Source organism: Coccidioides immitis (assembly GCF_000149335.2).
Source record: "Coccidioides immitis RS genomic scaffold supercont3.4, whole genome shotgun sequence".
Classification (NCBI taxonomy): domain Eukaryota; kingdom Fungi; phylum Ascomycota; class Eurotiomycetes; order Onygenales; family Onygenaceae; genus Coccidioides; species Coccidioides immitis.
Genome location: NW_004504311.1, coordinates 3,865,110 through 3,877,312, shown reverse-complemented (window position 1 = coordinate 3,877,312; position 12,203 = coordinate 3,865,110). Strand labels below are relative to the sequence as shown.

The window sequence follows — 12,203 nt, the reverse complement described above, 5'->3', positions numbered from 1 at the left end:
ACTCCAACTCTTTCCATATACCCTCCACTGTCGATCCTGGAATCATGTCCTCCAAGAACGCGTCGCTCAAACGTCCATCCCCGGACTCAGACAATCCACCAGCAGTTCTCTCGAAGAGGCAGAAGGTTGAATACCACCGCGTGCATCGTCTGCAGTCTCCCCTAGACATTGAGCCCCTTGACTCCGCCGTCATCGCGGACGATGCTTCCGTGGACCAGTTGCTAAATATGGCCATTGGAGTTTCACTGCGCGAAGCTGGCTTCGACCATGCAGAGCCCGTTGCGCTGGATAGCTTCAGAAATGGAGTTGAAGAATGTATGGAATTCCATTCTCGGGTGTGGCTACGTGACAGCTGCCTTTTAAATTTCACACTGCTAACCTTCTTGGAGATATGCTTCATTTCCTATCTTACATTCGTGCATCAATGGCTTCCTGCCGCAGAACACAACCCATCCCGCAGGACTTTGAGCATGCCCTCGATCAGCACGCCATATCCTTGGATTCACTTCGTCCACACCTCAAATGCCCCCGCAAAGCCACACAAACTCCGGCCATCCTACCCTCTCCACCTCCCGACGAAGGAACTCCACAAACGTATTTACCATTCTTAGGACCGGAGCTGAGTGCCACCGACGATAAAAGAACGTACTCGTACATTCCAAAACATTTCCCCAAATTCCCGAGCAAGCATACATACCAAGACACGCACGTCTATACCGAACGAGAGACCGACCCAAGAAAAATTAGAGAGAGAGCAACCGAAGAAGGACGTCTAGGCGAAGAGGCATTGAGGAAATTAACACATGCGGCAAAAGAATCGCGATCGAGGAACCAAGTGGAGGCAGAGAAGACCTTATGGGGAAGAGAGGAGGAGAGCATGGAGTCTATGTTTGAAAAGACGCTGGCTGCACTTCTTAAGAGCCAGGCAGAGGAGAGGGCAAAAAGAAGGAAGGATAAGCAGAGAGCTATGGATGCGGAGCTAGATACGATAGAATTTGGGTTTTCGGAGCCTGTGAGGGAAAAGACTCCGGTAGAACCTGATATCGAACCGCCAAAGCTTGAATTGGGCCCTGTTGTGAACTGCGAACGTGTGTATTGGCTTAAGAGCGAGGCAACAGACGGGCGCGGAACGGAGCGTCAGAAGAGTACGTCGGCAACAGCTAGAAAGGTGTGATCGACCGAGCTCCTTTTTGTCCTATCGCAGCAAGGCGTTTGGGTTATTCATATATTGGGCGAGCATTTCCATTGAAAAGCGTTGCATATGCGGTTCCAGATACCCCGGGGAATATCATTGTTGTAAACTTCTGTATGGATCAGAGTCATTCGTTGCCTCATTCATGTATTCGTAGCTCATAATCCTTTGCTTTCGCGAAGCACGACATCTTTATATTTATGCCCTTCGAGCGCTGTAGTTTCTGCACTGACTCCATTTGCGCACCTACGCCCCAATAGTAGTCAGCCCAGCGCTTTACCCCATTCACGCACCAGATTAGGACTTACCGTCTGAAGATCCTCACAACTGATTCGCATCTCACCACCCCTGGCGCTTCTGGTACGCCTTTACGTGGCGGATTGCACGAAAACTGTTGCATTGCGAACAGCGGACAGGAGAGGAGGTCTGTTGGCGGTCCTTTCCGTGCTTTAGGCTTGAAGCCGTGGGTGGTGGTGTGGATGTGAATAGGGAGCGACGCGGCTGGGAAAGGAGTGACGGGCGGTGCCATTTTCCTCTAATAAATCTGAAAAAGGATAGCTAGGTATGTGTGGAGAGTGTGGAATTGGGTTGAGGCTTAGGAGAAGGGAGCCTTGAAACCAGAACCTGCAACTGCCGCCGGTTGAGGCGGACTGAGTTTGATCGCAGGTTGTTCTCTTGTTCAACACCCTAGCTCTAAACCCTCGACACTGACGGTGATAAAGCGCCCCTTTAGATAATTGAAGTCTGCGGCAATGAGTGCTCTGCGGTGTGCTGAGCCCAAGCATCTCGAAGAAGATGGGCGCTGAGTTTTTTGGGGCAAGGTTGCTGGCGGAAGTCAAGGAACAGAATCTCTCCGATGTCAGTACTGGCAGTGATAAATATGCAAGATTGAGCTCAACAATTCTCACCTCTATGCTTTTGCTTGACTTCTACTAACGTGCAAACTCCGCTTTAGATCCTACGAGAGTTTCGCGAGTCTCGCGGCGACAGCGTTGTAGGTCGAATTCTACTCGGCATTGAGCCCCTCGACGACATCCTCTCCGTCCTCGCAAGGAGCAATACTCTCCCAAGCAATCCGGTAATAGAAATAACCAGCCCCTTCTCTGCCGATGGCAAGACATCATTGCTCTATCACATCGCCGCTCTGGCAGTGTTGCCGGCGCGAGCTGACGACGACGTTCACGTTGGAGGCCGTGGTGCAGCGGTGATATGGCTAGATACAGATGGACGCTTCGATGCCCTCCGTGTTAAACAGGTGATAAATCACATTGCTCAGGAGAGAATTGTGTCTTCCCACGGTAATAGCGATAAAAGGGACGACAAAAAGGACGAGATAATGTTACGATGCCTCGTCGACGAAGCTCTGCGTCACATACATGTCTTCCGACCGCAGTCCTCTGCTTCTCTGCTTACGACCTTGGAATCCATAATCGAGTATATGTTTAGCATAAGACACTATTCGCGGCAGCGTTGTGTATACGCTACCATTCTCGATAGTGCCAGTGCGTTTTGCTGGCAAGATTGGCGTGAAGCCGAGATCTCGCGGATTCCTGGCGCAAGGAACGAAGGACAAATCCATACGCAACACGAAGCGTCGTCTATCCGGCAGAAGAAGGATATACATGTCCCCACGGAGATCGTTTCCTGCCTTCGTGCTATACAAAGCACGTTTTCGTGTTTGGTTTTCTACACCACCGCCGGATTTTATCCCTCGCGCTCGATCTCCCCTTTGTTGGGTTCGTTTAAGCCATACCTTCCGCATCCATGGCCTACATTTCCTACGATTCGCCTCATTGTACGACGAGACGTCGTGCGGCCGTTTGGAGAATGGATGACGGTTGATGAAGCCAAAGCGGATGCCGCCTCGAGACAAGCGGTTGTTCTGAGCGGTCGGTTTTCCGGGTGGATCGACCCATCTAGTATACCTGCGAGCATCAAGAGTGAGCTCAGTGCTAAAGGAGCGTTTGGATTCAGGATCCTCAAGGAAGGTATTGAGTTCAATAGTTGATTACTCCAGAGTAGATTATTTGAACAGTTATAGTGGCAACCCATTGAGAGGTTGTGATCTAAATCTACGTATCTGTAGAGCTTCACGTCTAGTGATAAAATAAAAAAAAAAAAGAAAAAAAAAAAAAAAAAAAGGAAAAAAAGGGGGTCTACACCTGTTCAAAATCATATTATGTTAAGTAGAAAATAGCTCTCGAATCGCCTCGACACTGGTATTTCCCCCGCTGAACACCACGCCAATATCCCAGCCTTCCTTGCCCGACTCTTTCTCCACGAACGTCCTGAAGTCTTCGTTGAACAGAATAACCGCCAACCCTACAACGGCACTGGGCTCCACCACCACTTTCATTCTCTCGAGCACCAGTCTCATAGCGGCCTTTATCTGCTCCTCTGTTACGGCGTACACGCCTCGGACCTTCTCTGGGTTCGAGATGACAGACCAAGGAATGGCACCGACCGGTGTGCGTAAACCGTCGGCTATGGTGAGCGACGAGACCCTCGTGATGAGGGCTCCGGCAGCGAGGGAGCGACAGCAGTCATCAGCACCCTGATACGATGGCTCGGCGCCAAAAACAAGGGTTTTAGCGGAAGATTCGCTCTTCTCGGCGGAAGAAAACCACGTTGCGACGCCGGAGTTCAATCCCCCGCCGCCCAGGGGCGTGATCACGGCATCCAGCATGGCATTTTTGCCCGCCACATCCACATGCACGCTCAATCCGGGGTTATTCTGGACCAGTTCTTTCACCTGCTGTTCGAGCTCCAGCCCTACAGTCCCTTGACCTAGTATTATATCCGGATGATCGTACGGCGGCACAAGGATGGCGCCCGTGTCGTCAATGACATGTTTCACGACCTCTTCGCGCTCCTGGCTCGTCGACCCGCTGAAGATCACCTTTGCACCGTGGGATTGTGTCCCGGCGATCTTCGAGGGGGTGGAGATGCGTGGCATGACGATGTACGCGGGAATTTGCAAGGTAGCAGCGGCCAGAGCGACGGCCTGGGCATGGTTTCCTAGTCACAACAGCAAAGGACGATCCGCGTTAGCAAAATTTGAACGTCCTCAGCAGTAGCCGAGGTCCGGTAAGTTCGTATTTGGGATGTGCGTGCGTGTGTGGGTATGGCAATGGGATGTATACCAGAACTATGCGTCACGACTCCTCTCTTCCTTACTTCCTCTACGCCCAGACAGTCGCATAGCCTCAGAAGTGCGTGGAAGGCGCCCCGTGCCTTGAAGGCACCGATTTTCTGCAGATTCTCACATTTGAAGAACAAATTGATCTTGGGGCTGGCCGGCGTGCGTCCTTCGAACGGTGTACCGCGGAGGGAGTCGGCGGATTGCGGGGTGGATGCGAGGCGGTTGAGAGTGCGGCAGGTCAGGACAGGGGTGGTGTGGACGTGGGGTCGGATCACAGCGTGGGCGGCCTGGATGTTGGTGGCGGAGAGTGGCAGCCAGTGGGATTGGTCTGTCATGTTGGCGGTGAATTGTCCTCTATGAATATTGGAGTGAAAAAAGGAAAAGAAAAGAAAAGAAAAGAAAAGAAAAGAAAGGGAGGGGGGGGAGCAATGGAATGATTGACAATTTCACGGCGCGACAAAAGACAAGGGTTCTCGGTTGAAACGTTCTGTGGTTGCGAGGGAGATTCAACTACGCTGTGGTCTCGGCCCTTTTTTCTCTCCAGGTCGCGGGGCCGAATACGAGGAATAAAACGTGAAAGCAGGGATCCAAGGAGCTCCAGAGGAGCAAGGATGAGGTTGAAGACATAAACTTTTAAAGAAAATGAATTAATAGCTCTTTCTCATTATCACACGTTAAAAAAAAATATTTGGAAAAAAAAAAAAAGGTTGAACAAAAGAAACTATGGACCGGAAGGTATCTAATGTTACAGCTCCTATTTCTGATTCTCCGGACGGAGGGACCTATGGAAGAAATTAGCATCGATTGGAGAGATTAAAAAAGAGAGTTGAAAAGAAACAAAAAGGAAAGGGATTTTACCTAACTGCCTTTCCGGCCCTCCAGATCTCCAAGTCACGGATGTCCTGCATCTCTTTTTCGTATCTCTCACGATAATCAGGCTGGGAGTTGTAGTCGAGGGAGCGCTTGGTCTCGCTTCCGTCTTTGACGCTGTCGTACAGCTCATTGAAGAGAGGCTTGAGTGTATCCTTGAACTTGCTGCTCCAGTCGATGGCGCCGCGGCGAGCGGTAGTGGAGCAGGCGGCGTACATCCAATCCATGCCGTTGGCACCGATCAATGGGTACAAGCTCTGGGTGGCCTCCTCGACGGTCTCGTTGAAGGCCTCGCTGGGGCTGTGGCCACGCTCACGGAGGACCTCGTACTGGGCGAGGAACATGCCGTGGATGCCGCCCATCAGGCAGCCACGCTCACCGTAGAGGTCGGAGTAGACCTCCTTCTCGAAGGTGGTCTCGTAGAGGTAACCGCTGCCGACGGCGACACCGAGGGCGACGGCCTTCTCCTTGGCCTTGCCGGTGACGTCCTGGTAGACGGCGACGGAGGAGTTGATGCCACGTCCTTCCTTGAAGAGGGAGCGGACAGTGCGGCCGGAGCCCTTGGGAGCGACGAGGATGACATCGATGTCTTTGGGGACATCAACCTTGGTGAGATCCTTGAAGACGGGGGAGAAGCCGTGGGAGAAGTAGAGGGTCTATTGTCACAGAGTAAAAAAAAAAAAAAGGCAATGTTAGACTGAATCGAACCAATAGTTTGATTGATTGGGGAGTTAGGGGTTATTGTTATTACCTTTCCCTTGGTCAAGAGGGGCTTGATGGCGGGCCAGGTCTCGCTCTGGGCGGCGTCGCTGAGCAAGTTCATGACAATGGTGCCCCTGTTGATGGCCTCGTTGACGTCGAAGAGGTTCTTTCCGGGGACCCAGCCATCCTGGACGGCTTCCTTCCAGGATGCACCATCCTTGCGAACACCGACGATGACGTTGAGGCCGTTGTCACGGAGGTTGAGGCCCTGGCCGTGGCCCTGGGAGCCGTAGCCGATGAGGGCGAGGGTATCATTTTTGAAGTAGTCCTTGGACAAATGTTAGAGATGGTCAAACTGAAAGAAAAAGAAGATTAGGAAACCGGGGAAAAAAGAGACATACCAAGAGCTTCTCTCTGGGCCAATCCTCACGCTCTAATTAGGAAAAGAAAAACAAAATTTAGGTCAGCTATAGATCCAAAAAAAAAAAAGAAAAAAAGAAAAAAAAAAGAAAAGAAAAAGAAAAGAAAAGAGAAAAGAGAAAAGAGAAAGAAAAGACAAAAAAAGAGAGAGAGAGAGGGGGAGGGAGAGGGAGAGGGAGGGCAGCGAGCAGTACCGTAGACGGTTTCCTTTGTGCCAGCAAAGTCGATTGTCTTTATGCCACGGGCCTGCTGGGCGAAGGGGGCAGCAATGGGAGCAGCTTTGGCGGCGAGGGCAGGGCGGGCATTGGTGGCGGAGATGAAGGTACGGCGGGAGGCCTTTGAGGCAGAAGCCGCGAGGTTGCGGGAGAAGGAAGAGCGCAGGGCTCTGGCAGCAGGTCTGGAGGCCATCGTTGACGGGCGGAGGGGAGATTAGAAAAAAGGGGGGTGGAGCAGGGAAGCAATTGACCTGGGAGGACCGGGGGATGTGGGTTGATATATGACCTTTTTTGGGGGGGGAGACCTTTTGTTTTTTTGAGTCAAAAAGAAGAAGAAGAGCAGGACGAGAAGAGGAAGAAGAATTGAGCAGGTTGGCGAAGTTGGCCAGCCCCCAAAAAAATAAGAAAAAGCAAACCAAACCAACTCAAACCAAGTCAAGTCAAGCTCCAACAAACAGCAGCTCTCGATTTTATTTTTTTATTTTTATTTTTTTTTCCGTTTCGTTTTCTCGAATTCTGCCGATGTCGGAACTCTAAATATGCAACTAAAATTTCCCCAACATGACTCAGCAGCAGCTCTTTTTCTCTGTTCCCCCAAATTTTTCCCCTCTTTTTGTTTTCTTTTTCCCCAACAGCCGCCTTTTGGTTCTTTGTTTTTTCCCCAATAGTTATACTCCATATAATATATATATAATATACGATCATCGCAAAGTCCGGTAAAAAAAGATAGATTGGAGGGAGGAATTTTTTATTTTTTTTTTATTTTATAGGTAGCAGAGTAGGGAAGTGCTCCGTTAAACTGCATGGAGCTTTTTTTTATCATGCAATCAATTGTGGAAGACAGCAGGAAAACGGCTGTTCTGGCCCGAGCAATCCCCTGCACAACCCTTGCAAGGATGGCCAGTCTGGGCTGCCAGCGGGAGAGCAGAGTACTCTGTACGGAGTACGGAGCAAGCAAAAAAACAATAAATAAATAAATAAATAATAATAAAAAAAAGAAAAGAAAAGAAAATAATCCCACCACAAGCAGAAAAAAACGAGTTAGTTATAATCAGTGGTCGCTCGCCACATTCACCTTCGACACAAAAATATAAATATATATATACAGAGTATATAACTATACTACTCCGTACTCCGTACTAAAAATAAAAATAAGAATAAAAACAGGATTAAAACCGAATTTAAAAAACAAAGCTCCCCCTTTGCTTGCTGGCCCTGCTGGGGCTTCTCTTCTTGTCTCGCCATCATGCTGCCTCCCGACTTCTTCCAGAATATCCCCCAGATCTCCACCCGCCGCGCCCTGCTCGTCCTCGACCTCCAGAACGACTTCGTCTCCCCCGACGGCGCCCTCTTCGTCCCAAACACCCCGGAGTTCCTCGCCCGCATCCCCGACCTCGCCTCCCACTTTCGCTCCTCCGGGAAGGTCATCTGGGTGCAGACCCTCTTCACCCGTCCCCGCGACATCTTCAGCCCGGCCGCCGGCGGCGACGTCGCCCTCGTCAGCTCCGACAGCTCCAGCGACCCAGAGGCCTTCCTCGCTGAACACCAGCAACACGCCAACCCTTGCTGCCTCCCGGACTCCGCCGGCGCCCAGTTCCCCCCCGCCATCCTCTCCGCCATCGACTCCCGCGCCGACACCGTCCTCGTCAAGTCTGACTACTCCGCCTTCCAGTCCCCCAACGTCCTCCTCTCCTTTCGCTCCCAGTTCATCACCGAGATCTACATCTGCGGCGCCCTGTCCAACGTCTCTGTCTACGCAACCGCCCTCGACGCCGTGAGGAATGGCTTCACCGTCACGCTCGTCGAGGACTGTCTGGGCTTCCGCCGCTTCTCCAAACACAGAGACGCCCGGAGACGCATGACCGAGCTCCTAGGCGTCTACACCGTCAATAGTGCAGAGCTGTTGAGAGAAGGGGAGGGGGAGGGGGAGATGGGACCCCTTCGCCCCGACCTGCCCGCCGAAACGACAACAACAACAACAACAAAAGAGGGCATCGCTCCGTCACAGACTATCGAGGTCGATGACGCTGAGCCCCCCTCTCCCCTGCTATCGAGAGCCCTCCGCCGTCTGCGGACAGATGAAGACGACGACGCTCACATCAACGTGGACCAGAACCAGAACCAGAACCAGAACCAAGACCGGAACCCACCCCGCTCCTACAGTCACACAACCAGGGCGAGGCCCGCCAGACGGCAGAGGACTTCCGCGGTCCCTACCCTCGGCCCCGGTGACACCATTGGCTCGGGAGACTCAAAGGTCATTTACGACCTGCCTCTCCCAGAGAACTCCTTCCGGAAGCTCCGGGACGAGGTGAACTGGCAGAAAATGTACCACATGTCCGGCCAGGTTCCCCGGCTGGTTGCAGTCCAGGGTGCCGTTCAATCTGACGGGTCAATTCCCATCTACCGACACCCTGCAGACGAGTCACCTCCACTGCTTCCCTTCACCGCGACCGTAGACGCGATTCGAGAAATCGTCGAAAAACACCTTGGACACCCGCTGAATCACGTTCTGATCCAGCTCTACCGCAGCGGAGAAGACCGGATTTCTGAGCATTCGGATAAAACCCTCGACATCGTCCGCGGCTCGTCCATCTGCAATGTCAGCCTCGGCGCCCAGAGGGTCATGACTCTGCGAACAAAGGCTTCCGCGACCCCGCGTTCGGAATCTGGAGATGCCGGTCGCCAGTCCCAGCGGGTTCCGCTGCCCCACAACTCTCTCTTCATCCTGGGCGAGACTTCCAACATGAAGTGGCTACATGGAATCCGCCAGGACAAGCGTCCGGAATCCACCAAAGGCCCCGAAGAACTGGCCTTCAATGGAGAACGGATCTCCCTGACCTTCCGGCATATCGGCACCTTCATCAACCCCGAGCTGGATACCATCTGGGGTCAAGGCGCGCGCTCCAAGACTCAAGACAACGCCGGGAAAATCATCCACGGAGAGGCGTCTGAGACAGAGCGACTGATTCATGCCTTTGGGCAGGAGAACCAGCAGACGGTGTTTGACTGGGATGCGCACTACGGCGAAGGGTTCGATGTTGTCAACTTTGTCACAGTCACCAATTCAGCCAAGGTCGTTCTCACCGGCGATGAGGTTTCGAATCTCCAGGTTCTCCTGTGCCTTGTCGAAAATGGAATTCGTTATGATGTATTGCAATCCGCGAGTGACCTCCCGCCTTCAGTCCGAGAGACTCTCGATCCCTCACCTGGCGACGATGTACCGATATACCTCGACTCCGACGACAAAACCTGCATTTCCGGAAGTATCAACATACTAACCCATATTGGCACCCATCGCCGGGCCCAGGATACCCCTGACCCAAGCATACCCATAAACGACTCCGGACCGCAGGACCGCCTGGAGCGTGCAGGCAAACTCCTCGACGCTTGGCGCACTATTGTTAGTCGTCCGCCATCTCCATCTACGGAGGATCTGTTGGTTTCTCTCGAACCCCTCACACCACATCTTGACTTCGTTGCATCTTTCCTTCCGGCGGGCCAGACATATATATCTGCTCCAATCACCTTTGGAATCGACGACTGTGCGTTTTGGCCGGTGCTGCGGAGCATTGCGCTGGACAACAAGGGGAAGATGCTGCTGGATCGATACCCTGCGTTGGTAGGGTACTACTGGAAAGTAGGAAGGCGGGCCTGTGTGAAGAGCGTGTTGGAAGAGATGAAGGCCCGTGTCTGATGGATATTTCTCTATACGCCTTATGAGTTATGATGTCTATGGGTGACGGCCTTTTTTTTTTTTTTTTTTTTTTTTTTTTTCCTTTTTTTTTTAACACATATGAAGGGGTACAAGTGATTTTTTGGGGGGTGTCAAGTGAGGCCAGAAGAGTATGCTATATACGCATGACACGCAGCAGTGCCGCCTTTGCTCTAGGGATGACTTTTTGAATGGCCACGCTTGCTCACCGTACCCATCCACATCTCTTTCTATCTGTAAAGGACATGGAAAGGGAGGGGAGGGACGCGTCTTCACTTCTAAATAATCTCTGAGGGTGCAGCCTTGGAGAAGGTAGGTTTGTTGTCAGGATTTCCCTTTCCAGCCTCGTAGCCTTGCCTTAACTATGAACCAAGAAGCCATTCAGTGAAATAAATCATCCAACAGCAAGTTTTGATATTTTGAACTGAAAAAATAACTCTCTTTCTGCCACCAAAAATGTCCATCACTAACGCTGAAACAACCGCTCTTGATATCACCGGTCGTTGGGCCTGTCAAAGCCAACTAAATTAATATGTATGAAGGGAACAGTAATATGTGTCCTGGCTTGTTCAATATGCAACATCACTTTTTAATTGCCCTCCTTGCACTGTCTCGAGCGCAAACGAAGGTCTGTCCTGTTGCCAACGAATGTGCTGTACATCCATACGTCTCCCCCACGGAACGCACGGGGGCCCCGACATTCGAAGCTACGAATCTACATAGCTAAGAACATGCCCTGAACGAGAGACAGAGCTGAAAGAGACCTCTTATCTCTCTGTCACTCAAACCGGTGACGAGCACGAATGGTTTAATGTGGACAGCTTACAGGGGGTCGTGTTGAGGTACGTCAGCGTGGCTTTCGGCTGGGCACCAGCGTTCTCCCCCGCCAAATAGTTCACGACGACATATGTATGTATATGGATACGGGCAGCCCATGGGAGATCTACGGAACTACAGAGCTGGAAGCTATTTTTGGACAAGCCGGCAGAGGCTTTATTGATGGCACTGACTGATGGACGCATGGAGATGATTCTGAGATGTCCACGACGACGGACGATCAGTGTCTCGGCAGATGGGCAGGAGAGTCGGGTGGTGTCGGTGAAGATGCTTGGGTGCTTGCTGATGGTGCACCCCCCCGGGGGGCGCTATCGATTTGTTGGATATTCCTTGTCAATACGGGTCCAAGGTCAGGAGATTGGGACGATCAAGGTTGAATTTGGGACCGGGGAAGTTGCAGAGTTCAAAGACATTAAGGCACAGAGGAAGAGAAATGTGCGACAAAGAGACGGCACGGTAGGGGGGTTGAGAGATAGATAGAGAGAGAGAGAGAGATACACACACAGACAGGAGAGGGGATCGCTGATGAATGGGGATCCAGACCCTTGGGCGCAACCACGCAAGACCATTGCTCGCGGCGGTGGGACGACACGGCGCAATGCAGGGTTCACGACGAGGGAATCCCATGGATGCGTATGGCTAGGAAAGGGGAGGAAGGGGATGATCAACATTGAGAGACGGACAGGTTGAGGATTGCGGGCAGCGTGTTGTTGTTCTGGAAGTGGACATTTGCAGCTGAGGGGGACGGAGTAGAGCGTTGCCCGCATCTGCCACTGGGGGAAGCTGGCTGCTTGTCGACAGGCGGTTCGAGGCGTTGGGCGGTGGACAATGAAGCGGTGTTTTTGTTTCACAAAGACTGACTGATGGAGCGAACTGGCTAATCAGTGTTGCTGGAATTTCAGCATATGGGGCACAGCCTCTGGCCATTGTTGGGAGAAGTCCAAATGATGACGCTGCCCGCAGTGGCCGTGGGAAGCACACACACACACACACAGAGAGAGAGAGAGAGAGAGAGAGAGAGAGGGTGTGTGTGAAAGGCGAAGCCAGAAGATGCGCTGTTTACTCTACACTGATGATGATCGCGATGATGGAAGCTTTTGATGTGTCTGA

At 52.0% G+C, this 12,203-nt stretch overlaps 6 protein-coding genes across 6 annotated transcripts; 3 read left to right on the top strand and 3 right to left on the bottom strand.

The window, feature by feature from the left end:
- Positions 1–44: 44 nt before the first annotated feature.
- On the top strand, positions 45–1,312 carry CIMG_05644 (bromodomain associated protein; the record flags this gene model as incomplete). Its single annotated transcript, XM_001246202.2, has 2 exons — positions 45–315; positions 390–1,312. 2 exons carry the CDS (start codon positions 45–47, stop codon positions 1,172–1,174), a joined length of 1,056 nt encoding a protein of 351 aa, XP_001246203.2. The 3' UTR covers positions 1,175–1,312.
- On the bottom strand, positions 307–1,739 carry CIMG_11587 (uncharacterized protein). Its single transcript, XM_012358510.1, has 2 exons — positions 1,501–1,739; positions 307–1,438 (listed from the first exon to the last, which is right to left on the bottom strand). Exons 1-2 carry the CDS (start codon positions 1,719–1,721, stop codon positions 1,351–1,353), a joined length of 309 nt encoding a protein of 102 aa, XP_012213933.1. The 5' UTR covers positions 1,722–1,739; the 3' UTR covers positions 307–1,350.
- A 144-nt stretch (positions 1,740–1,883) lies between these two features.
- On the top strand, positions 1,884–3,301 carry CIMG_05643 (uncharacterized protein). The gene is made up of 2 exons (XM_001246201.2): positions 1,884–2,050; positions 2,148–3,301. The coding sequence occupies exons 1-2, from the start codon at positions 1,988–1,990 to the stop codon at positions 3,198–3,200; spliced, it is 1,116 nt and encodes a 371-aa protein (XP_001246202.2). The 5' UTR covers positions 1,884–1,987; the 3' UTR covers positions 3,201–3,301.
- A 30-nt stretch (positions 3,302–3,331) lies between these two features.
- On the bottom strand, positions 3,332–4,685 carry CIMG_05642 (pyridoxal-phosphate dependent enzyme). The gene is made up of 2 exons (XM_001246200.2): positions 4,336–4,685; positions 3,332–4,210 (listed from the first exon to the last, which is right to left on the bottom strand). The coding sequence occupies exons 1-2, from the start codon at positions 4,667–4,669 to the stop codon at positions 3,375–3,377; spliced, it is 1,170 nt and encodes a 389-aa protein (XP_001246201.2). The 5' UTR covers positions 4,670–4,685; the 3' UTR covers positions 3,332–3,374.
- Positions 4,686–4,958: 273 nt separating this feature from the next.
- CIMG_05641 (ketol-acid reductoisomerase, mitochondrial) lies at positions 4,959–6,870 on the bottom strand. Its single transcript, XM_001246199.2, has 5 exons — positions 6,521–6,870; positions 6,308–6,339; positions 5,956–6,234; positions 5,193–5,860; positions 4,959–5,116 (listed from the first exon to the last, which is right to left on the bottom strand). The coding sequence occupies exons 1-5, from the start codon at positions 6,732–6,734 to the stop codon at positions 5,089–5,091; spliced, it is 1,221 nt and encodes a 406-aa protein (XP_001246200.1). The 5' UTR covers positions 6,735–6,870; the 3' UTR covers positions 4,959–5,088.
- A 917-nt stretch (positions 6,871–7,787) lies between these two features.
- CIMG_05640 (isochorismatase family protein) lies at positions 7,788–10,238 on the top strand (the record flags this gene model as incomplete). Its single annotated transcript, XM_001246198.1, has 1 exon — positions 7,788–10,238. The coding sequence occupies one exon, from the start codon at positions 7,788–7,790 to the stop codon at positions 10,236–10,238; it is 2,451 nt and encodes an 816-aa protein (XP_001246199.1).
- Between the last annotated feature and the right edge of the window lie 1,965 nt (positions 10,239–12,203).

Coding starts and splice junctions, on each gene's coding strand:
- CIMG_11587 (XM_012358510.1), bottom strand. CDS start 1,721: ATGGCACCGCCCGTCACTCCTTTCCCAGCCGCGTCGCTCCCTATTCAC. Junction 1,439..1,500: donor GTTGTGAGGATCTTCAGACG/GTAAGTCCTAAT, acceptor ATTGGGGCGTAG/GTGCGCAAATGGAGTCAGTG.
- CIMG_05643 (XM_001246201.2), top strand. CDS start 1,988: ATGGGCGCTGAGTTTTTTGGGGCAAGGTTGCTGGCGGAAGTCAAGGAA. Junction 2,051..2,147: donor AGGAACAGAATCTCTCCGAT/GTCAGTACTGGC, acceptor ACTCCGCTTTAG/ATCCTACGAGAGTTTCGCGA.
- CIMG_05641 (XM_001246199.2), bottom strand. CDS start 6,734: ATGGCCTCCAGACCTGCTGCCAGAGCCCTGCGCTCTTCCTTCTCCCGC. Junction 5,861..5,955: donor CCCTCTTGACCAAGGGAAAG/GTAATAACAATA, acceptor CTGTGACAATAG/ACCCTCTACTTCTCCCACGG. Junction 5,117..5,192: donor AGGGCCGGAAAGGCAGTTAG/GTAAAATCCCTT, acceptor TTTCTTCCATAG/GTCCCTCCGTCCGGAGAATC.
- CIMG_05642 (XM_001246200.2), bottom strand. CDS start 4,669: ATGACAGACCAATCCCACTGGCTGCCACTCTCCGCCACCAACATCCAG. Junction 4,211..4,335: donor AGTCGTGACGCATAGTTCTG/GTATACATCCCA, acceptor TGTTGTGACTAG/GAAACCATGCCCAGGCCGTC.